Raw genomic sequence first — 23,666 nt, 5'->3', positions numbered from 1 at the left:
CTAATTGCGCTATCTGAGAAAAGGATAACATGAGCAAACAATAAGAAAACCAATTTGATGAAACTTTTAACATCACCTGTCACTTTACTAAGATTTACCCCTGCATTATACAGGGTGGCAATAAAACTTCTTTAGCAGGGTCAGCACTGGTATGAACGCCTGCAATGATTGTATCTGTATAAGGGTACTTGTACCAACTCCAACATGCATGTCCCTTTGCTGGTATTGTGTCATGTCCTAGAACTTTGCTATTGTGTTATTCACCGCCTCGCCTCAGCCTCTGTCTGAACGTGTTCCCCTTCCAGCCTGGCAGGTCAATTTGTTTTGCCCAGGCCACTTTTCTCACCGTCTCACATACCAGACTGGAGACATCTGCCATTTTCAGGCCCCATTAATAATAATGATGATTTCTTTTTCGTACAGCTGACTTGCTGGTGGAGAATCAGTTGAGATTTGGAACAAGCACAATGCTTTGTTACTAATATGTCTGACATGACTTTTGCCTGTCTTTAGCCTCTTGAATCTATAAACTTTACCAGCTGCTAGTTTTCAGAAAGACATAAAATACAGTTTTTTTGTTTTTATTCCTTGTTACTCCTCAAGGAGCATAGGGCCGCAACACCACCTCGCCAGGCCCCTATTGTAGTATTGTTGCGGTTTCTGTAACAGCTTTTTTTTTAAACACGAGTTGTTAACCCAAAGCAAAACCCCCAACCTAGAGGGCCAGGGTGCAACATTTTAGTCTGGCTTCTATCCTGACAGACCTATTCAGCTTGGTTAGACCTGCAAGGAACACAAGGCTCCTGCCGACATAGCTCTGTGGATCGACATGGCATGCAAGCCACCACACCACTACAAGTTGCACCAATTGGTAAAGTACAGTAGTCAGGTCAAAGGCTTCATAAGCAAGTTGGCCTTTTTCAGCATTAGTATTTGGAATGTCCTGCCTCACTGTTTAATTGGGACATTAAATGCTTTTAAAATCTTTAGATATACTGTGCTCAGTCTACCCAGCTATTCCTTTCTCCATCATACTCCTATTATGATCCACTTATTGTTAACAGTGCATGTGACTTGCTAACCGTGCATACGAGTGCACGTTAACCATGCATGTGAGTGTATGTGAATGCAAATACTAAACTCTTCACAGAGCATCAGAAAAAATAGAAAAGGTTGTTTTTTTTTTATGCCCTTCGCCCCTCCTGGGGCATAGGCCATCGACTACAGTCTTAACTGTTGTCGATGTTTTGATAGCAAGGATTTGTTTTACAGGGTGGGGTGCTGGCCCCACACCCAACCCTCCTTCTTTTTCAGCCAGGCTTGGGACCATCCTTGGCAGAGGGCAGCCAGCCCTGTAAACAGATGCCACGTAGGTTTAAGTGCTGTAAATGTTGTGGATCCACCTAAAAAATAATTGGACCAGCTCAACACAACCAAAAGAACTCAGTGGCACAAGTGTATATTAATGAGCACTTTATTTTGTGCATCATGACTTTATCTCATGTCTCAAAGGTTAATGCTTTCACTCAATGCTGTAATCTGATTTGGACCAGCACTACATTCTTTACATGATCACACCTAAAATAAGATTCATTTTGAATGTCTGTATATCAATACAACCACAAGCATAGTTTCACTTACACATACACAAAAAAATAGAATACATACCGTCCTATAAATTTTCTGGGATAATAAATCTCTTGGTTTATATACACCTTCAAATGCATTTTTTTGAAAAAGAAAATGTGAGAGGCAAAGAACAAATAATTATAAGAGATAATTTGTCTACATTCTATAACTAGCTAAAGCATCTTAAAAACTGACATGTTCAGATATGCATAATGTGATGACTAAAGGTATTTTCATCTTCACATTACAAATTTATTAAGAAATGCCTTGTTTCATGTCAAATATTTATAATCACTAAGAAACTTTACCTTAACAGTTTAATCCATGCAGTGCTAACTAGTTATAAAATATCCATAAAAAATTTGATGATCATGTCCCTTCTAGATGCAAACTGTGCATGACTGCAGAGACACATGAAAACATTTCCTTGAACATGTTAACTGCTCAGTTTCAGCCACCATCTCAACTCTAAGAAGGCACACAAAATTTAGCAAAGTTGCATAACCCATAACTGTATATGATATAGTGTGATGGAAGACAATAAATGCATTCTTTAAATCCTCCTCACCCTGAAGACAAAAGGAATTCTTTTTTACTGGAAAATTTCCATTATCACTTCCATTTTTTTCCCTCAAGTGTTTCTGCACATATGATTACAACTGTGCCTCCACGATTTTTCCTACGATAGCTATAGCTTCGATTTCCACCTTTGCTCCCTGCAATTAAAATAAATTAAAAGTAATTAGCATTTCAGAGAGCCTGCTAATCCTCTTAAAAATAAACATTGACCCTAAAGACAACCAAAAATTATATTTGAAAAAAAAAAAAGGTACTAACTTATTGATATTTAATTCATATTACTCCCCTTTAAACTCATTTCTTCCCCACATAAGAATTATACACATATGAACAAATCCATATTCCCCTAGCTCAATAATTCTTACAAGATGACCAACACTTACTTTTGGAAGTGCTGCTACTTGATATGCTGCCCGGGCAGGTTTTGCTTCATTGAAATCTGTAAGTGTGAAATTAAGCAAATCTTGCAAAAGTGTAAACATTGAACAGACTTTATACTTAAAAAAAAAGATTAACCCCTACTACAGTAAAAGAAATACCACAAAAATAACTTATAGATTTCCATATCCTGCCTTCCACATAGTCATCCATTTCACAAACTAAAAGTGGGTTAAAGTTCTGCATATGAGAACAATCCATATAGTAATGCTTATTTATATTGAATTATCCCACCAAAGAAGGTGGACTCATGGCATTTACATAATATTCAATAATAAAAAACGTGATTTACATAGCACATGGTCATCCTCACAAAGCAGCATGCTCTCAGACTAGTAGGGGAAATCGATAACATATGAAAGATGGAAAGAGAAGGAACTATGCAGACAACTGACACTATGTTGATTAGTGTAAGGAGTAATGCTCATGGAAGATATATGTGCCTTTAGTACACTTTTGAAGGATCTGATGGTGGGTAGATGGCGGTTTTGGAAGGGAAGATAGTTCCACTGTTTTGCAGCACAGTAATTAAAAATCTGGTGACCACATGTGGTTGTTCTGCATGCATATTGCCACGTGACTACTTTAAAATGGTGGATAAGCGAATTCACATGGCGGTTTAAAATAGGCAGCTGAGTTTAAATATCTATGTTGTTTGAACAATGTTTGCCTCTTTGGTAATATTTGATGTTAATAAATACTTGTGTCATTTGTAATCAATTCATCTTTTGTGCCTGTGACCATTCAGCCTTTTGGTGTTGGGATGATATGGTGTTACCTGGGAAAATTTGACTTAGGTTGTGAAATGTTATGGTCTTGGGGCAAAATGAATATTTAAATTTGATATTTAAATTGCCCATTGGGACTAATAAAGTTGGTTGTTATTGCTATTGTTAAAAACACACACACATACAAAACTCACACTTTGAATAGATTTCATTAACAGCTGCATAATCATTGATGTCTGCCAGCAGAACTGTTGTCTTTACAACTGTGAAAAACAAGGGATAAACAGACTTGTATAAAAACAGATTTTTAATGCATGTACATGGATATATGTATTTAATACGTGTGTACTACCACCCAACTGGTTCACACTAATATATCTGCACCACTTACACAGGTAACAAAGATTCAATATATATGAGTAATATATATATATTTGGCAGAATGATAAGCAGCTAGAAGTGACTACATGTAATTTGGATTGAATTAGCTGACTTAGAAATATTTGTAATTGAAAAATATAAACAAATACATGCACTGTTACTCACCATTACTGTAAGAGATGCCAGCTGCCTTCAAGACCTCTCCAATGTTCTTCAATGCCTAACAAAACAAAGATATTTTAGCCAAGTGAAAATCTACAAACAAATGGCTGGAACAAATCTGATATCAGGAGGCAAGTCCTGGAGGGCACATTTGGCAAGCACAGGCTATGATAACATGCACTGGGGAAGTCAAGTAATGTTTCCTGTCTAATGCTGTCTATTGGGTGGATAATACAAAGTTGTCTGCTATTCTGGAACAAGTGTTACTGTACGGTAGAAGGAAAAAATGTTGTTTGTGTGGTATGCATCCTCATGTGGGATTTATTTTGGATGAAAGTGTTACAAGCCCCAAGACCATATCACCCCACAGCCCAAGTCAACTCGTCCCAGCTATGTCCCAATACCAAAGGCAAAAAAGTGGTGCTGATCACCGATGATATAAGTAGCTAACAATATTTACTATTAATCAATTTGATGTCAAATATTACAAAAGTGCCATATACTGTTCAAACACTAATGTGGATTTATATAGCACATTTCTCACAGACCAGAGACCAAGTAACAGAAAAAGAAGGGGGACAAAAAGTGTGTGTGTGTGTGTGTGGGGGGGTGCACTACACCTCTACATATATTAATAACGTGGATTTATATAGTGCATTTCTCAACTGCAGAACAGACCTAATCCGCAAAAAAGTCAAAATATGCATTCAAAATAAATAGCATATCTTCACACACAAACAAAAGGCAAAAACAAGAAAAACTTTGTATTGCTCTGTTTGAAATAGGTAGCTGTTAGTGTTTGTTTGAACAATATATGACTCTGTTGGCAATATTTTATAATGATACCAATAACTAATTGTTTTATATTTTCTAATCAGATGAAAAATAATGGAGTTTTTTGCAGCACTGTTACAAAGTATTGGGCACAATCCATGAAAATTATTATCTTGTGGTTTTCACCTGATCTGCTTCTGCTGCTGCTCCCCCACTGATGATTTCCATCGAAGTCGGTATAAAACCAATCATACCTGACAGGTACATGGTATCTCCAGCAATGACTGCCTGACTGCAGATAATAACAAAAAGAAGATATCAGCGCTAACTTAAAATTTGCTGAAACTGTAGCAGATATAAAAAGAAAAATGAAAAGGTACCAACCATGCTTTTGGTATTCTAATGTAGCAGCAACCACTGAACACTTGTACCAAAAGATAACTCATTAACACATTCATCACCTTCCCTTATGCCACTTGATTATTTCCCACTTTTGTCTTATAGTGATGAGGCCTTGACATAACAGCCTTATGACATATCAATGTGTACACCTAAGTGTGGTTTGTTCCTGTGGCTATTGTATAACCATCTTCTTTTGAGCTGTTGTCTGGTCTACGAAGCTTTTAAAAACCTATCACAATTTTAGACCTTAAGTGTAGTCTATGTATCATCATGGAAATTTAGCTTCAATGTTTACTTCAAAGTGAAGCATGGGCTTCTGAGGCTTCCACAGAGGGCCGTTCATTTCGCCCCAAAATTACATCCCAACACCTTTTATAATAAGGACCGGCATAAGAAAGGTTGCATATTATCACCATCAATCTTCCTGATGGTCATAGATTATGCCCAAGGACAGCAGTAGCAGTGGACCTTCACCAAACAGCTAGAGGATCTGGACTTTGCAGATGACATTAGTCTCCTATCTCATCGGTAACAATTAACACGCACAAACAAACTGATCGAGTAATCTACCAGAGGAAGCAGAAGACTGGCTTAAAGGTCAACAGAAAGAAGACCGAAGTAATAAGAATCAACAACAAGCAGCAACTCCCAGTCCATATTGCGGTATTTGAAGTCACATGAGTGGCGCCCTATTAATTGCTAGTGGACAGGGCTAATCAGCAGAGTGACCCGAGGATGTTTGTCACTTCGTCTGCCAAGTCTCGGCGGTTCCGCGGGTCGCACATGATGGCATGAAAGACGGTGGGAGATAGTCTTTCCCCTTATCTATCACAAACGTGGACTAAGGACGTGGCAGTGATACGGACTACCCGAACAGAGACACTTCTGCATTTATTACGAACCTCCAAACTCATAAATGAAGACAAAAACTTATTTTTAAAATCGCGATTATGCGCTATTGTGAGATATGTCACTTAGCCTTATCATGCGCTATATAAATCACGCATTTATTTTTCGTCTTTGGGGCCTGGAACGATTCAACTTTCGGTGGTGGGACAATAGGTCACGGCTGGGCCAATTTATATTTATATGTCCGTGACTTAGATGGTGGGGCGAAATGGTTTTGGGGGGAACTGACCGGTGACCCTTCCACGTAACAGTGAAGTTAAAAAAAAATATTACCTGTAAGGACCAACAGCCTTTGGTGCCGCTGCTGTGCTAACAATTTTTCTCACAATGCTTGCCATTTTCTGCAGCAATAGATAATGAAACGCTTTAACATACGCCGCCTCTCGTATGAAGTTGTAACATGCGTACTGAAGTTATAAAAAGCACCTTGACCTTTGACTGGTACGTGAACTGTAAGTAAACTCACATTCAACTCTTTAAAAAATAAAACTTTTATAAAAATAAAATAAAAATATTACAGCAAACACATATTTAGTTTCTTATTCCCAGTTTGTATGTAATTATAAAAAACTGCTAGATGTATTTTCTGTTTCATCGTGGCGGGATTTGCGCTTCCCATCAGTCTCGTTACAGCGGCACGAGAGGGTGAACGAACGAGAACGGCGCCACGTGTAGAAGAAAAAGCGGTATTTTTCTTGCAAAAATTTCTCAAAGATGGACAGTTTGCATAAAACGTGATCTGTAGTGCCGAAATGGCGAATAGTTCTACAAGAGAAAAGGGAATGAAACGCAGCGATGACATGTCGAGCGATCGAAATGATGCACCACCCGCAAAACGACCGAGAGGGGACATGCCAGAATCGAAACAGCAAGTTCGAAATGAACCGATGTTTCTTGGTGAGCTCATAGCGATACATCAACATTTTTTTCTTTATTTATTTTATGTTTTTTATTATGAGTTTTTACTCTTTATCAGGCAATTCCGCCGCAAGGCTTTTTTATGTATACAAATGAATTACTCGGAAGACGAAGCTACAAAACCACGAGGGAGATAGCCTTCATAGACTCCAACATGGGATGAAAAACCACTGACATCTCTTCTGAGACTGTGATTATTTTTTATGGTTTCTGATGTTGGTCAAAATAGCCTTTACCAACTGAGCTACTATTTATAATTTAATTACAGACATTAATACCATCTTCACTAATTAGTGACACAGAAATGGAAAACTATTATAACATTATTTATTGGCAAGCTGTATAGTAGTTTGGGATTTAAAACGTTTTGCACTGTCTGTGTAATAGGTGTATTTTGTGTGATTCTACATCATGCTTCTCAAATTTTCTGCACTAATGTGGTAATCACTGATGCAACATTGTTGCCAGAAACATTGTTGATGACAGTGGTGTGGGTGCACTACTGTAGTATGATGCGCCTCAATCTAAAAGATTGCCCAATCAGCAAAATCTCTGGGTATAATATTAAGGAACAAGTCGAAATACAAGTTTATAAGAAATTGATGAAAAAATCTTTAAAAGATTGTTCAAAGAGAAAAAAAATCACATTTATTTGTCATTGTGAGGTACATTGATAGCCTTCGTAGACTCCAACATGGGATGAAAAACCACTGACACCTCTTCTGAGACTGTGATTATTTTTTATGGTTTCTGATGTTGGTCAAAATCATGGTTGTCATTGTAAGGTACATACCCAGCATGCATATTGGCAAGTGGCCAGTTTTGTTTAGTAAAATGGTGGGTAAACTTATTCACATGGTTCTGCTTAAGACAGGCAGTAGAGCTTGCATATCTACATTCGAGTAGCATATGGCTCTTTTGGTAATATTTGAAGTTAACAGCTACTTGTTTAACTGGTGATCGATTTGTCTTTTGGGCTTGGGACGATTTGACTTTTCGCTCTTATGGCGAAGTGGGCCTTGCTGGGATGAATTGACTTTTGTTGTGTGACAAAATGACCTATTGCCTAGCTTGGGTGCAGAAAATTTGACAGCTGATAAACAAATTTAGTTTTAGTTTATTCCTTGTTACTCCTCAGGTAGCATAGGGCCGCAGAATAAATTGGTGCATGTTAAAATGAGGCATTTTACCATTTGTATCATATGTAGCTTATGATGAAAAGGTTCCACCACATGATGAAAACCACTGACACCTCTTCTGAAAATATTGTGATTAAGGCATACAACTCATTTTCTGATGGTGGCTTAAGTGTCAAGCTTAGACACATCATTGCCAGCAAGACTAAGCATACTTTGGTTCATAAATAATATACTGTAGTGGAATCGAATAAAAAAAGGAAACTATTGGTTATGTTTTATTTTTGAAGCAGCGTGCTTGTAATAATTTATATTTTGGTACAGACATTTCTGTGGCAAAGTTTGCTGAAAGTCGTGCTGGTGAGTTGACAGCACTAACACAAGCAGTGGAGGAGTTGGGGGGAACAAAATTAGCCTTTCAGCGTTTGCCTCACCACATGAGACGACGAGCAATGAGTCATGACATTCGACGTGTTCCTAGAAAACTTCGACAGAAGGTCCAAGCAGAGGTGAGACCAGGCGAAGGTGTGGCAAAACATGCAGCTTGAAAATAAGTGATAAGGCTGTTCATGAAGTATCTGTTTAGTTCTTGCATAATGAGTTTTGGCCCTTCCCTGAACAAACCACATTGGTGATGTTTCCCTTTGGCATTATAGATTTAAACATGACCATTTTCAGGATATAATTTGAAAGATATAACTTATAAGATACTTGACGAAAAAAGTTTTCTGTAAAAAAAATAGCTTGTGAAGCGTGACAAAAAAGGTGTCACCAAAAGGCCAAGTCGTCGTCACCGTCGGCGTCCAAAATGTCTTCTGTCCGAATATATGCAACGCCAGCGGCAGCATGCTTGGCTGGAGACACACATATGGCATGCCAAACGTTTCAAGATGACAACAGCCTGGGGATATCGCCTGCCTTTACATCCAAGTGACAAGAGTCTGCGGGCTTGTTACAGAGCTACATCCAAACACTGCATGCTAGAGGTATTCTGTAAATGTAACATACCTTAGAAGTATGTAGGTGCCTGAAGCTAAGAATTTTATCACAGAACAATAGATGCATGCTAGTGTTAATATGTTATATAGCAGTTTGATAGCTGATGACTAAGATAAATTAGTGAATGTTAGCATGAGGCATTTTACGGTTTGTGTCATAAGTAGCTGACTATGGAAAGGTTCCAGCACATGATGAAAACCACTGACACCTCTTCTGAAAATATGGTGATTAAGATATATAACTCATTTTCTGATGCTGGCTTTAGTTACTGATAATCAAGAAAGAATTTATATCATTTGTAAATGTATAAAGGTTTCCTTATGATAGGATCTTGCTGTAAAACTAGTTAAAAGGGTAGTTGAAGTAAAAAGTTGGGCTTGAAATTGTAGATAATGATGTGTTGAATTATTTCTACTCCAAATTTCAAGTTTGACAAACTGTTTACTGGCATTTGCATGTGAAACGTGCAGTTACCATTTAACAAAAAAAAAGTGTCTTGCCAGTCTTCACATTGCTCTGCTTATATGCGCTGTAGTCAGATGCTGAATTGTATGGCATGATGTTGGCATTTTGATAACCACACAAGGAGACAAAGTGAACACTTAAAGGAAAAAAAAAATAGTGGCCTACTGTTCCTCCCACAAAAGCTGTTTTAGCTGCAACTACCCATGACTATTTTATGATACAAAATTTAAAGTTAAAACTATTGGGAACAATGGTATATCATTTAAACTCATCTTACAACTTCACATAACTGTCGCATACCACTGCTTTTAGGCTGTCATCAATACATGCTCACAAGCACGCTCGCATTCAACTTAATCAGCAGTCACTCGATCACCTGCAGTGAGCAACAGTGCAAGTCAATTATCAGTGGACAAAATAACATATACACATTGATAATATAAAAGTTTCTTTAACAACAAAAAGAATCTATAGGAAGAAAAGAACCATATACATCCACATGCAAAAGAAATAAGAAACATGCTTGACACCACTTGGTCGCTCAATCATTCCAAAGCATGCACAGAAAAAAACATTTGACACCTTTCACAGGATGCTTTTTAGCTCACCTGATCTCTCCTAATTTCTGTTTTATTGCTTTGTTCTGAATGTAATGTTTTTATTTCTACTAATTAGTCTGAGGGCTAGATGTAAAAAAAAGCTATGTTTATTCATTTACCCTCGTAAAGATTTGTTCATTGTTCTCCCCCCACTTCCAGCCCCTATCTGCTAACTAGCCAGCCGCCGTCCAGGTAACAGCCTCTGAGCAGCATGTACGAAGGAAAAATATATAACCCTAAGGAGAACCAAGAAGTGTTAATAAAGCAACAACAAATGCTGAAGATGACAGGGTTCCAGCACATGATAAAAATCACTGACACCTCTTCTGAAAATGTTGTGATTGAGGCACACAGTTCAATTTTTGATGCTGGTTCTAGTTACTGATAGAAGAATTTACATCATTTGTAAATGTTGGTATAAAGATAAAGGTTTCATTATGAAAAATCTTCTGGTAAAACTTGTTTGAAAAGGCAAATGAAGCAAAAAGTTGGTTTAAATTGTAGAATTGTTTGGCATGCTGGAAGTTTGATAACCACACAGGAGTGAATGCTTAAAGAAAAAATATTGACCCTCCTGTGGTGTTCACTAAAGTTTCAGCTGCAACAAATGATTATTTTGCATATGTCATTAAAACCCACTTTGCCATTTCACATAACTTTGCCTTTATATGGACTGGAGCTGTATGTATGATATTTTTTTAATGGATCATAAAAATTTGAAACTGTTCACAAGCTATTCCTATGAATACTTCAATATTTTATAGGAGGGGTTTTATAGGAATATTGTGCTTTTGAGGGTATAGCAAAGGTTGCGACAGCAGTGATAAGGCTGTGGCGTGCTGTGTAGTGTCAGCGAAGGAGAGGAAGTGTCGGTCACTGTTAGGATTTGCACTCAAGTGATCGGTTGTGTGTCGTTAGTTGGTTTAGTGATGGCAATCAAGGATGTAACGTAACATCCTATAAATCATTAAACTTTTCCACTTGAACAGACATAAAAATAGATGAGAATTTAACTCTGAGATTCTAAGCAGTTTCATTTTGCCTTTACAATCCCTTTAAGTGTAAAAGTGTTCTGCTTAAAATTGAATTAAAAAATATTTGGAAACGTTGTCCCAAAGGGATTAAAAAATAATGCTTTTGTTTTTGTAGGATATTTCCTATGAATGCTGCATTGAGATCAGAGGCAAATGTCCATCCATTTTGGAAGCCCTAAAGCATGTGACAAGTGCTGATACTGGTAAACTAAAAACATCTCGCAATTTGTGGTTTTTCTTTTGGTATTGGATAGTAGTAATGGTAATTCCTTTCTCTCAATTTACTGATTCACATTTAGTGTTCTCAGGGTACCTGAGCTGAAGTCACCGGAAATGGGGATGCATTAAGAGTGGGGAGAAAGAGACATTGCACAAAGTTTTGCAAGACTGTTAATTATTAATTAGGGTCACATAGCTAACCAAGTTTCGTTGTTATATAAGGCTATAATTACATTTTCATTTGGGCATGTTAGGGGCCAAACGCAAAGTTCATTTTTGACAAACATGTTTACTATAAAATTACTGTTAAAAATAAAGTGTATTCAACTCAGTCTGTTAGATATATTTGGTAGAATGTATATGCAACATAAAACAGAGAAGTTTTTTTTTTTTTAAACTCTAGGTTTAACCTTTGCTGCAAAGGTGACAAGCTCTGGTCAGAGATGGGGGGAAGTAACCCTGTATGCTTGTAACAGTTACCCATGGGGAGCATTGGCTCCTGTCACCTACTTTTGGAAACCAGCCACTGAGAGTGCGGATGTGAGAAACAACTGCAGACAGGGTGTGTTGTGGATCTGGAGCCACCCGGCCAGCTATGAGATAGTATGGGCACAGCTTCAGAGGGCATGTTCTATCGCCACAGGCCAAACAAGGATGATTGGCTTGAGCAGTAATCAGAGTAGTGGGGACAGGCTACTTGAGGCAACCTCTCGAGCTAAAGACATGCCAGAAACTGGAAAATGCAACACCACTTTAAATGATCAAGATATAAAGATGGTGCTGAAGAAGGAAGAAACAAGGAAAGATAATCTCTCTGGAGGCACAGTTTTTGCAACAGAAGAATTAACTTTGACTAGTCTGAAAAATCAGTTGGTACGCTTTCGTCTGACAGGACCAGCTGCTACACTTGTGTTAACAGAGACACTTCAGCTAGCTCAGATTCATTCTTCTGCAGAGAATAGCAGCAGTAAAGAAAATGTAGGAATCTCATTTCAAAGCAAAGCAGAAGTTGGTGAAGAAATGCATGAGAACACACGATGGTGGCAGCAGTATTACAGCTGTCAAAAAGCTCTTTCATACTTTGAAACTCAACAAGCACTGTGGGGCAACTTTGCCAAATGTCATTCTCCAGGAAACTTTCCACCACGCATGATGATTGCATTGACCATTCGTGACCCACGACTCCATTTACCTGGCAAAATAGGGAAAGTTAAACATCTTGAGGCAGGTAATGTAATGATGTTAAAATTAGTAGTTAAGCACATAACAGGATAATTGTTAAAAAAGAAACTGTCTTAATGAGCTGACAAAACTATAGCAGACTGGGTGGCTTAAATGGAAAAGCACCGACAAGGTCATGTCGGAGATTGCAGGTTCAAGTCCTGCCCTGGTCTCAAGTTTGTAAGCCGTTTATAGTTTCTTTCACATTTTTGTCAAGTGCACATGAATCAGCTAGAATTTTAATAAACTGTGGCTAATTTTGTAAAAAAAAAAAAAATTTTTTTTGAAATGGTACATGTTAAAAAAGGATATTGAGAGAATAGAAGTGACCTCAGATGGACTGACCATAGTGCAACAGTCCTCCTTTTGGGTTACTTTTTAAAGAAAGTCATCAACTGTGTGATAGGGTCAGTTCAGGCGCCCTTGATGTGGGAAGATGTCCCTCCAGCAGCTGCATTGTCTCCACTGTGGGAAGCAGATGTTCGACGTAATGTTGTGACCACTAAACTGTCGGAACATGCACTTAATCAACGCCGCTCAAAACTGCTTGTGCCAGGTGGTTATTGCCCGTCTTTTTTCTTTTTTTAAGATGCAATTTCTGCCAAGCATACTGGATAGAAGTCAAGTGGTTTTTATGATCGACAAAAGACATGTATAGATTTTAAAGTATTTCAAAAAGGCTTGGTATTGTATTTTTTGAGACAGGTATGCAGAGGTGGGAATAATAATCAAAAAAGTAAACTGCTTAAGTCAATGTATAGCTTTCGCAGAAATTCACATATTTATAATTCGTCATTTTTAAGCAAAATGTTTTTTGACTGGGTGTCTATTGCTTATGAGGTAAACTTCATGGATAATGCCTTGAAATATATTATCAACAAACATTTTCATCCCTTTTTCCTGACTACAGTGATACCTCGGTTCTCGAACATAATTCGTTCCGGGAAGACGGTCGAGAACCAAATTGTTCGAGAACCGAAGCAATGAAACCCATAGGAAATAATGGAAACTAGATTAATTCGTTCTAAGCCCCAGAAAATGCCTATTTACTGGCCTAATTTGTATATAATATGTAGAAAAACATGAGTCTCAACAAGAAATAAGAAATAAAAGTGTATTTATTAAAACAAAAAAAAAACAAACAAAAAATGTACAGTACAGTACAGTAAATTGTGTTTCATTTACTGTACCTGTACCAAACTTTATGGCAGGAGGGAATGAATGTGGAGGGAGGAGGGAAGGTGGATGGTTATTGTTTTGAAGGGGAGTCCTCTTCAATAAAAACAGAGGGTAACTGCTCTTCGGGTGTTTCTGTTCTCTGTATCTTTTGCTGAGGAGAATCAGAATCTTGCTCTGCAGTTGCTTGTCTGATTTCATTACGAAAAGAATTTGTCAATTGTTTGCTGTTTTTTTCTCCTTTGCAAAATTTTGCGGAAAGTGGACATAACATTGTCATTAAAAATGTTAACTGCTCTATTTGCTACCACTTTATCAGGGTGATGTTGTTCAACAAAATTTGCGATTTCTGCCCATTTTGCACACATTTCATGACTCTCTCCACAAAAACGTGACTCTCTCTCTCTCTGCACTCACACTGATGACGCAAGCAAGGCGCGCTGGGCCAAATGAACGCCATTCGGCTCAACTCGGCTCATCTCTGACGTTCGGATGTTCGAGTTCCAAATATTTGTTCGGATTCCAAGACAAAATTTGCTCGAATTTCCTGGTCGAATACCGATTTGGTCGAAAGTCAAGGCGTTCGAGAACCGAGGTATCACTGTATTTGGTTTAGGTGCATCATGAATAGCATCTGCTTTGTCGAGTTTAAGATAATCCATGTATACCCTTTTTTCAGGGTCTGAACTTTGCTTGGGGCATGAGGAATCAAGGGTGCCAGTTCTATTGCTGCAAAGACCAGGTGTACAGCCAAGCAATCTATCTGCCACAACTTGTGTAGGCTTTGGAAGTGGTTGGGATTTAATTGCTCCCAGAGGATGGGGGATGGCACTGTGGGTGGCCTTAGTCTACAGGGGTGCAAGAGTTGGAGGCTTGAGAGAATCATGCAGCACACAAGCACGTGCTGGCACCCTGCACTTTCCTTGTGACTTTCCGGACACCTGTGCGGGTCAAGATTATGACTGCAAAATCAGAAAACAGCTAGAGGACAAGTACTCAAAGCGTCCTCCTGCCAAGCGTTGCAGCTATACCCGAATTGGCGTCCCGGCTCCATTTCACCATCCCTATAGGCAGCTTGTTTCTGAGTGGTATCAAAGGACATTAAGCGAAAATAGAAATCAAACAAACACATGTTCAGTCTTGAGGAATTTTTTCTCTGCACAAATCCTTCCAGAATATCCCTGTTTAGCTTTACGTGAATCTCAAGGTGTCTATGTTTTGCGGAGCAAGCATCTCTTGAGAAGATTAAACAGTGTTTTGCTTCGCCTCAGAACAAGATGCTTGCAACCTCAAAGGCCTGATGAGCATGAGACACTTTTAGAGAAACTAACGAAACAGCTAGACCTTCAAACCATCCTTTTAGAGCATGCATGGAGTTTAGTTCCCGTGGCAGTTATACCTCTTCTGCGAGGCGTTCCTTCTAATCATGCCATGATTTGCATCCCATCTGCTGAAGACTTAAAAATGTTGTCCATAGATAAAAAATATAGTGGTCCCATCGAGTCTTTACACCCACGTTCTGGTAAATCGAGCAAAAACACTAGAAAGCCTAGAAAAAAAAGGGAAAGTTGTCTTCAATCTACCAAGCTTGAAAAGAGCGCTACTGATCCTGCTGGCCACGTCACTGATCTGCAAAAGTGTCTTCTTGAAGCATGTGACCGACCAATCATTGGATTTCTTACAAATGGTGACTTTGATTTGAGACGGGGCCATGGATCAGGGACAGGGTTTTGTTCTTTGTTGGGTTTGTTGCAACTTCTAGACAACATACCTAGTGATGGACCCTGTTTTGTGCTTGTCAGAAACACAACCTCACGCCAGTACCGCCTTGCAAGTCTTTCAATTGTTTGCTAGTTTTCTAAAAAGCCTTTTTTGGATACTTCTGGATTTGGCAATTTTGTTGAAATGAAAAATCTGCTCAAACAAATTGGTGCCGGGCAGATATATGATAATATCTTCAAGTTCAAAAATGCAGTACTCTTTTCATTCTTCTTGTTTTTAAAGCACGCAATTGTAACAAGTCTGTTTGCTTACAGTGTGTGCATAAATTAAATGCAAAGCAGTGAAATTCACATAAGACTTACAAGGAAGAATATCTTTGATTTATAAACTTGGTCACATACTGATGATTAGAAAAGGACATTACAGTTTAGAAGGAGAATATTGTACGGCATAGTGAGTCATGAGCTAGGGGTAGGGGTTGCCATGGCAATGAACATGGAGGTTTGAGGATATTTAGCGGCTGCAGCTTTAGTACCTCCTGCACAATTCACAAAGTGTGGTAGCATGGACAGTGGGACTTCAAAGGCTGTGTTGCAGTGAGGCACCATAGCAGTACACACCTGTAATGTGCCACTTACCCATGAACTTTTATGTAAAGCTGGCTTAACCATTAACCTTTCATTAATAAAATTGCTGGAAGTAGCATAGAAACGTTTTATTCCATGTAGGTCTGGCTTATGTCAAAGGTTGTTTTGTTAGCTTGTATTTTTGTATGATTTTTATGTTGCAAAATAACCTTTTGTTCTCAAATATGCTTTGTGGTGCTTGTTTGTGTTAGCAACATGGCTGGTGTTAAAACAATGTATTGGTGGTTTGAGGTTATTTTTTTAAGCAGTGAGTGAACTAACTGCATGCGTTAAATTGGGGAGGTACTCCACGTTGACATCACGGGAGTCCTTGCCCACGTGCTGCTGGGTGCTGAACCAAAAACCTCATCGATAACGGAATGGTCCTGGGAGGCAATTCTTCAGCCCATACAATTATAACCTGTAACTCGAGGTAACACTATACTACCATTCTTTAAGTATATTCTTCAATTCACACATCTTTCTCTCACATGTTTCCAACTTCGAAACCTATGTAAGTTCTATTACTATTTCACAAAAAATAGCAGAAAAAGAGATTGTTAATACAATTCCATAAGTAATAACAGAAAAAGATGTATCTTGTCTAGCAGGGTTCCCAGGTCCTTGCAAGGTCCTTTTAAGTCCTTTTATATTGAATTTTCGCCAAAAGGCCTTTTAAGTCCTTTTATTTGCCATGCGGTCCTTTCAAATTCTCACACAGGTCCTTACATTTTCTCTGTGACCCTTTTAAGTCCTTTTATCGATAAAATATTACAACAAATTTATTTCCGGAGTAGACTTTGGCGCAAAATACCGACGATTTTTCGCTGCATTGCTATTTAATCACATGACTACCCAGTCTCGCTCGCGGCGGGAACGTCCGTTTCGGCCTTTCGCGAGTTCACTCTCGTCGTGTCGACCACATTTCTTTGTCTGCTTAACAATTTGAAAGATGCCGGGGAAGTGCTCTTTTCAGGAGAAGTGGCTAAAGGAAGACAAGTATAAAGATTGGTTAATAAAAGACTTGAGCAATAAACATTTGGCACGATGTGCTGCCTGCAAAATATCTCTGAATCTTTCATCAATGGGCGAAAGTGTTCTGAAACAGCACATGGTTACCGAAAGACACCAAAGGGCAAATAAAAGTATTTCTGAAAGATGCGCGCTTTGTGTAACTGATTACTTTCGTCATCGAGAACATCCACAGCCCGCTCAAAATCAGACGGCACCGACCAGCTCTGCAAGTGTGTCCAGTAAGTTGACAATTATTTATCTTTAGCGATTCATTTAGTTAACGATGTGGGTACTTAGAAAAACACATTAAATTAAAGCGTGCATAACATTTTGCGGTTTTTTTCCACTCTTTATTAAGCTATCGTCTAATTTACGGTGAAGCAATAGCTTTAAAGATCAGTAAATAGCAAAGAATTATTTAAATTAAAAAGTTGAGATTTTCATTTTCTCATGATTCGAACTACAAATAGAGTTTTATACAATCACGAATCTTACTACAGCTTTGCTGCAGAAAATTGATCTGAATTTTTGGCATCTGATCAGGAAAGATTAAAAAGAAAGTATAATTAATAATGTATGCTTATTATCCTATTTTACCAGCAAATACATTATTTTTTGGATTTTTAAAATCAAACAATTTAACATTAAAGCTAAATCAGTTAGCTGAAAATACTTTCATTTTCAACTATGCTGCCATCTTTATACTTTAACTTAGTTTAGTATTATTTATATTATCATGTCATTAATTATTGCTTTTTGAAACCTGTCTTTTATTCAGACAGAACATAATGTTTACAGACATAATGGTAACTTAAATGTTTTCTTTGAATAGGTTCGTGATGAGCAATGAACGATTGAAGGCAGAGATCCTGTGGACTCTCAAGATTGTGGAATCACACTACAGTTTCAGATCTGCTGAAAAGTCTGCTGAACTGTTTCGACTTATGTTCCCAGACAGCCAAGTAGCTGCAGAATTTAAGTGCGGTCAAACAAAAGCCAGTTATCTAACTTCATTTGGGCTTGCTCCTCACTTTTCGAAATTGCTTCTGGACTGTGTAAATTCGTCGCCTGAGTATGTTCTTTTTGTTTGATGAATCTTCTAACCATAAGACTCAAACTAAAAACAGCTGGATTCCATGTTTCGTTACTGGAGTGACAATGCTGTAAGGACTCATTACCTGACCTCGGAATTTTTGGGTCATTCCGCGGCCATAGACCTTCAACAAAAGTTCAGTAAGGTAATTAGCGAATCAAACTTCAAGCAAGCTAATTTACTTCAAATTTCTATGGATGGACCTTCTGTAAACCTAAACCTTCTTGAGAAAATTAATAACGACATGATTACCAATCATAATGTTGGTTGTTAAATGTGGGCAGCTGTGGACTCCATGTTATGCACAATGCATTTAGGCGTGGTGCGAGGCTTCTCAATGGGAGCTTGAGTCATTTCTTACATCTGCTTATATCTTGTTCAGAGACAGCCCAGCCAGAAGAGAAGATTATATAAAAGTAACTGGTTCCACATCTTTTCCAGCCAAGTTCTGTGCTCACCGATGGCTTGAAAACAATTCTGTTGCTGAAAAAGCAATTGTTATGCTTCCATACTTGGAAAAATTTGTCAAAGCTGCAATGGAGAAAAAAATAACATTGCCAAAGAACAAATCTTTTGATATTGTAAAAGCTGGAGTCTTATCTACCCCTTTGCTTTCATGTCGTCTGGCTTTCTTTAGTTTAATTGCCAGTATACTTGAACCTTTTTGAGAAAATACCAAGCTGATCAGCCTCTTCTTCCTTTCCTTTGTTTAGACTTACATGACATTATGAAAAATCTGATGCACAAATTTATCAAGTCAAATGTACTTAATAAATGTGAAACTGCCCTCCAACTTGTGCAGGTTGATATATGCAACAGTTCTAACCATGTCAATCTGAGCATGATCGAACTTGGCTTCAGGGTTGATAGACTACGGCTGTAGCTAAGAAACAGTCATCAGTAAACGATGGAACTCTCATGGCCTTCAGAGCTGAATGCAGAGATTTTTGAAAGCAGTTGTTCTAAAATTGCAGGATAAATCTCCACTGAAGTACACCCTAGTGAGAAACATAACTTTCTTAAACCCAAAGACCATGGGGGAAAAAGACAAATCAATACAAAAAATGAAAAAGGTTTTGTTGTATTGCCAAGGTGTGAAAAGGTTTGATGATGTGACTTGTGACAAGGTATTGTCAGAGTTCCGTAATTTTCTTGACAGTCTGCAGTGAGTGTGGTAGTAAGGCTTTGACCTATGACACAAAAGACTGGATAGTTGGTTTTATGATGCCCTTGCTGGAAAAGCAGAGTTTCAGGTGTTGTGGTCTGTTGTCAGACAGTTACTCCTACTCTCTCATGGTCAAGCTACAGTGGAAAGAGGATTTTCATTCAACAAAGAAACAGTAGCTGACAATCTTAGTCAGACTGCACTAAAAGCACGCAGAGTAATTCTTGATCATATTCACAGTGTGGGAGGGGTGGAAAATGTTGAGATCTCCAAACCACTGATGATATCCGCTTCTAGTGCTATGGCAGGTATGAACGTTACTCTCTGAGCAGAAGCAGCAGAAGGAAACAGAAGAAAAGCAGGTCCACAGAAAGAGATTAGGAGATGAGCTGGTAATACTCACAAAAAGGCTAAAGACCACCAGTGCCGAAGAACGACACCTGCTGGAACTGGCTGACAGACATAGTTCCAGGCTGAAGAGCAAAAAAGTTTTTCACTTATTGAAAGATCTAACAACATGCGTTTGTTAGCAAAGACAAGAAGAAGGAGATAACAAAGATTCAGTCAGACATTGATAGATTACAGGAAGAAATTAAAAGGTGTTGAATTGTGACATTCAGAATTAATGTTTATTTCAGTTTAAATAAGCCTGCACAATTCTGTACATGTATGCTATGGAACATGTTAAAAAACCAGAACTATTTAGAGGAAATTAGGTTGTGTAAAGAAATTGTATTGTTTAGTATGGTAAAGCTGTAGGGTGACAAAGAATTTGAATTTCATCAATGAAACTTTTGCTTATAGTAGATGGATTGCTTGTCATTTTGTAATCTTAATCTTATGTGTATTAGTATATCATGCTGTTTATGTATATGTTTGCATGTGTTACATGTATGTGTAATAAGAATGCTTAAATAATATCTCAAGGTTAAAAATAAATGGGCTGTAATGCTTGACAGTTTCGACTCATTCCATCTTTGGTTTAGCATTAGGATCACACTCTTTTCATTCCTCATCTGATCCTCCAATCCTTGGCATTCCTTGTAGTCACAAGAAAATGTTTGGTCTACACATCTGTACAACACTAGTTGCCCTTCCGTATTCGCAAAAAACGCTCTTTTTTCAAAAGTTCTTTAGAAACTTACTCTTTCTTGAACTTTGATCTTCTAGTACTACTGTGCATAGCTCTATTTCTATCTCTCTCTTCCCATTAGAGTGTGTGTGCGAGAGAGAGACACTGAACTGACTTTTGTATTACACCAAAGAATGGCTTTCAGGTTTGCAATTATTATTACTTAGATTTCTAGAAAACTTGGAACATTAACGGTGTATGTTATCAGCGCGCTAAGGACACTTTTTAAGTTATCTAATCTAAATATGGCAGACAGGCATCAAAATTAACTCTTTGATTATTTATTACTAGAAATACATGTATTTGAGAACATAGAGAAGACCACAGATTCATAAATAATACATCTTTCCGACCACACAAGAGAAAAACTTAAGCATTGATGACTGTCACTTAGGTCCTTTCGAATGCATGAAAGGTCCTTTTAAGGTCCTTTTTTGGCACCATCCCTGATCCCTGGGAACCCTGTCTAGGTGAGGTTAATCCCAAAAGCGGGTCAGTACCGCGCCGCATCCAGCATTGATGGACACTGCCCTCTACTACACATAAATCTCAACTTGGGAGATGTACACTCATGACTCAGGCAAATCTCTCGGTATCCCGGGCCTGAGTACATTTCCTTAACCGCCAAAACCTACTGGTGAAAATTGTTCACCAAACACTGTCTGTCACAGTTAAACCTTTCCTATCTACCGTTTTTATCCATTCAACATACACTTTTAGTCCATGAGCCGCAAAAGGGTTAAATATTCTGAAAAACAGGGGAGGCACGGACAGCTTCTTTGGTTACGGTTGTCCGAGTTCCCCTACTTCCCAGTGGCATTAACTTTCCTCCCTACCCTAACCCCACGCTGGTGACTGGACAACAAACCTAGTGATAATGGAATGGACAACAAATGAGTACATAATGGCCTTCACATGCCGAATGTATAAAGTGAAGCTGTTAGAATTGGCTCACAATAAAACTTTACAACCAGCCTCCCCCACGATGCTCACTAACGACTCCATCAGACATAGCCCGTTTTTGTTTTTTTTTAAAATCTTTTACTTTGTGTTAGAATATGCTACGGACTGCCGATTTCTAACTCTGTTGTACTTGAGAAAATACATTTTAAGCAAAAATTAAATTAACCTAGGCTGATTAAAAAAAAGAAAACAAGTGCATTTCCAAAGGCAGCCACAGGCCGTACTTTGCCCACTCCTAGTATAGAGTTGTAGACTAATGTAGTTTGCTTGGTGATGGAGAAACGGGAAGAGAAAGTTTCACGTTGTCTTTTATTAACTATATATACGAAACAAGCTCCTTTGACACCTCTCACTTAGGGCTTAAAGGTTGCAGTACTTATGTAAGGTTTACTTATTGTATTGGATGCCTTAAATTGTCTCAACCATCCTTGCAATCCCTGAAACCTGATTTATGTGGCTTTTGTCTTGTTCTTGTCTCAAGCGCCAAGAGCTCGCGCCTTCACGAGCTTTACAAATAACGTTTGCTATTATTAATTCACTTTGCGAAAGTGTACTTGATGGCATTAGATGTAAGATAAAGGGAAGCACGAAGTTTTGGGGAAGAGGGTTCTGACAACAGCATTGAAATATTCGCGCTTGATTCAGTGTTCATTCACATGCAGACAGCAAAATATAATCCAAGAAAGATTACTGTGATTATATCAATATAAACATTAAAAATACCACCCTACCGTTTCCTACTATACTAATACAGCGGAAAGAGTATATTTGCAAGAAAATACTTGTTTAGTCAGGAAGTTCGCAGACAGTGTGTGCTAGATCGCAATCCACTGGTCAAAGTACAAACTTTACTTTCCGTCGACTGCTCAGTAGGTAAATAAACAGAATCACCTCCCCTTGACGGGCATGCGTACGCGTCAGGTCACATGATCGTGAGAGGCGGAAGCCATGTTGAATGGCCGCCAGTGGGAGAGCCACTGTGGCCTGTGATAAAGTATTCTATCTCGCAGATATTTAGTGTGGTGCACAAGTTGAAGAACCAGTAAACATTTGCCGTCATGGCGCTGAAAAAGGTCAAGGGAACGTTGGAGAGAGTACTAGACAAGAATTTACAGGATCTTGTCCGGGGCATTCGAAACCACAAGGAAAATGAGGTAAACCATCATTTATCTTTAATTTTTGTTTAGGGCTGTTTGAATAACATTATTTGAAAAATGAGTATGTGCAATAATGATGGCCGACTAGGTAAATGTTCATTCTTATTTTTTTCTGTAAGCGGAAGGCCTTGCATACACTGCTAAACACATTATGCTTACAAGTGTAGCTGTGTTTGATACTTCGTCTGCTGCGAGTGCAATCAGAAACAGTCCATCATTTTGATGTCAGTGTTATTACTGTTTTTAAGAATTCTCCAAAACTTCAATTTACCAGTGGATTTAACAGTCTTTAACATTTAAATTCAGAGCTTAGGTTGATTCAGTAGATGGAATCATCCACGATATGGCTGGTTTAGCTGTATGTCCATTAGTCGTATTGATCAAAAATATTTTTAGAAAGGAGCTATAAAAAAGCCGGGCATCACTGTCTATTTCTTTTTAATGTTAGAAAGAAACAAGCAGGGTTAAAGTTCTTTTAGTTTTGTATTGATTGATTATGAAGCATTTCCATACATATTTACCACAGAATCTATATCTTTTAGGGCGGAGCTTAAGCTTTATGGATGTAAACCCACCAAGTTTTTGCAGCCGAAAGTTTTTTCTATTTATGATATATATATATATATCAGCTTTCATAGCATTCTTACAGAAATAATTATAATTTATATTTTAAACAACATAAACTACCTAGAAGAATGATTTCTAAACCTTAGGTTACTCATAGTTTAGATGTGTTGCCTTAAAGGGATACTCAAGGCTTGTGATAAGGCTGTGGCGATGGTCAAACGTTTCAAAAATATATTTAGTTACAATGACAGAGCACGAGAGCAACACAGGAGAAATAAAAGATTCGTTTGTCACTTAATTACCACTTATTAGCACTATTTCGGTTAGTGATATGTTTATAAAACTCTAAAAAATCTAGTGAAATCGACCCTTGTGTCCTTCTGCCGAGAAACCGCGATATCTTCCCAAGATGGTCAAGCAGACGAGTCTCCTTGTGACGTTACACGCACAGGAAGTGT

The 23,666-nt window shown here is 38.2% G+C and overlaps 3 protein-coding genes across 3 annotated transcripts in view; 2 read left to right on the top strand and 1 right to left on the bottom strand.

Moving 5' to 3' along the window:
- Nucleotides 1-1,452: 1,452 nt before the first annotated feature.
- LOC112573565 (2-iminobutanoate/2-iminopropanoate deaminase-like) lies at nt 1,453-6,454 on the bottom strand. Its single transcript, XM_025254052.1, has 6 exons — nt 6,276-6,454; nt 4,878-4,983; nt 3,921-3,975; nt 3,569-3,637; nt 2,592-2,647; nt 1,453-2,345 (listed from the first exon to the last, which is right to left on the bottom strand). The coding sequence occupies exons 1-6, from the start codon at nt 6,338-6,340 to the stop codon at nt 2,283-2,285; spliced, it is 414 nt and encodes a 137-aa protein (XP_025109837.1). The 5' UTR covers nt 6,341-6,454; the 3' UTR covers nt 1,453-2,282.
- A 183-nt stretch (nt 6,455-6,637) lies between these two features.
- On the top strand, nt 6,638-16,352 carry LOC112573564 (ribonucleases P/MRP protein subunit POP1-like). Its single transcript, XM_025254051.1, has 7 exons — nt 6,638-6,899; nt 8,381-8,565; nt 8,800-9,042; nt 11,269-11,356; nt 11,776-12,600; nt 13,000-13,149; nt 14,449-16,352. The coding sequence occupies exons 1-7, from the start codon at nt 6,755-6,757 to the stop codon at nt 15,621-15,623; spliced, it is 2,811 nt and encodes a 936-aa protein (XP_025109836.1). The 5' UTR covers nt 6,638-6,754; the 3' UTR covers nt 15,624-16,352.
- Nucleotides 16,353-22,392: 6,040 nt separating this feature from the next.
- The window catches only part of LOC112574223 (AP-3 complex subunit delta-1-like), a 35,736-nt gene continuing 34,462 nt past the window's right edge, over nt 22,393-23,666 (top strand). Inside the window, 1 exon segment of the mRNA XM_025255127.1 lies at nt 22,393-22,638. Within this exon segment, the coding sequence (XP_025110912.1) occupies nt 22,543-22,638 (96 nt within the window). The 5' untranslated portion in view covers nt 22,393-22,542.

Source organism: Pomacea canaliculata, linkage group LG10 (assembly GCF_003073045.1).
Source record: "Pomacea canaliculata isolate SZHN2017 linkage group LG10, ASM307304v1, whole genome shotgun sequence".
Taxonomy (NCBI): domain Eukaryota; kingdom Metazoa; phylum Mollusca; class Gastropoda; order Architaenioglossa; family Ampullariidae; genus Pomacea; species Pomacea canaliculata.
This window is presented reverse-complemented; position numbering and strand designations above follow the sequence as displayed.

Bases quoted from the DNA above. Each gene is read 5' to 3' on its own strand.
- LOC112573565 (XM_025254052.1), bottom strand. From the start codon at position 6,340: ATGGCAAGCATTGTGAGAAAAATTGTTAGCACAGCAGCGGCACCAAAG. The intron at 4,984-6,275 runs GTAATATTTTTT...TATTATCTGCAG, and splicing joins AAGGCTGTTGGTCCTTACAG to TCAGGCAGTCATTGCTGGAG. The intron at 3,638-3,920 runs GTGAGTAACAGT...TGTTTTTCACAG, and splicing joins TGGCATCTCTTACAGTAATG to TTGTAAAGACAACAGTTCTG.
- LOC112573564 (XM_025254051.1), top strand. From the start codon at position 6,755: ATGGCGAATAGTTCTACAAGAGAAAAGGGAATGAAACGCAGCGATGAC. The intron at 12,601-12,999 runs GTAATGTAATGA...ACTGTGTGATAG, and splicing joins AGTTAAACATCTTGAGGCAG to GGTCAGTTCAGGCGCCCTTG. The intron at 13,150-14,448 runs GTGGTTATTGCC...CCCTTTTTTCAG, and splicing joins CTCAAAACTGCTTGTGCCAG to GGTCTGAACTTTGCTTGGGG.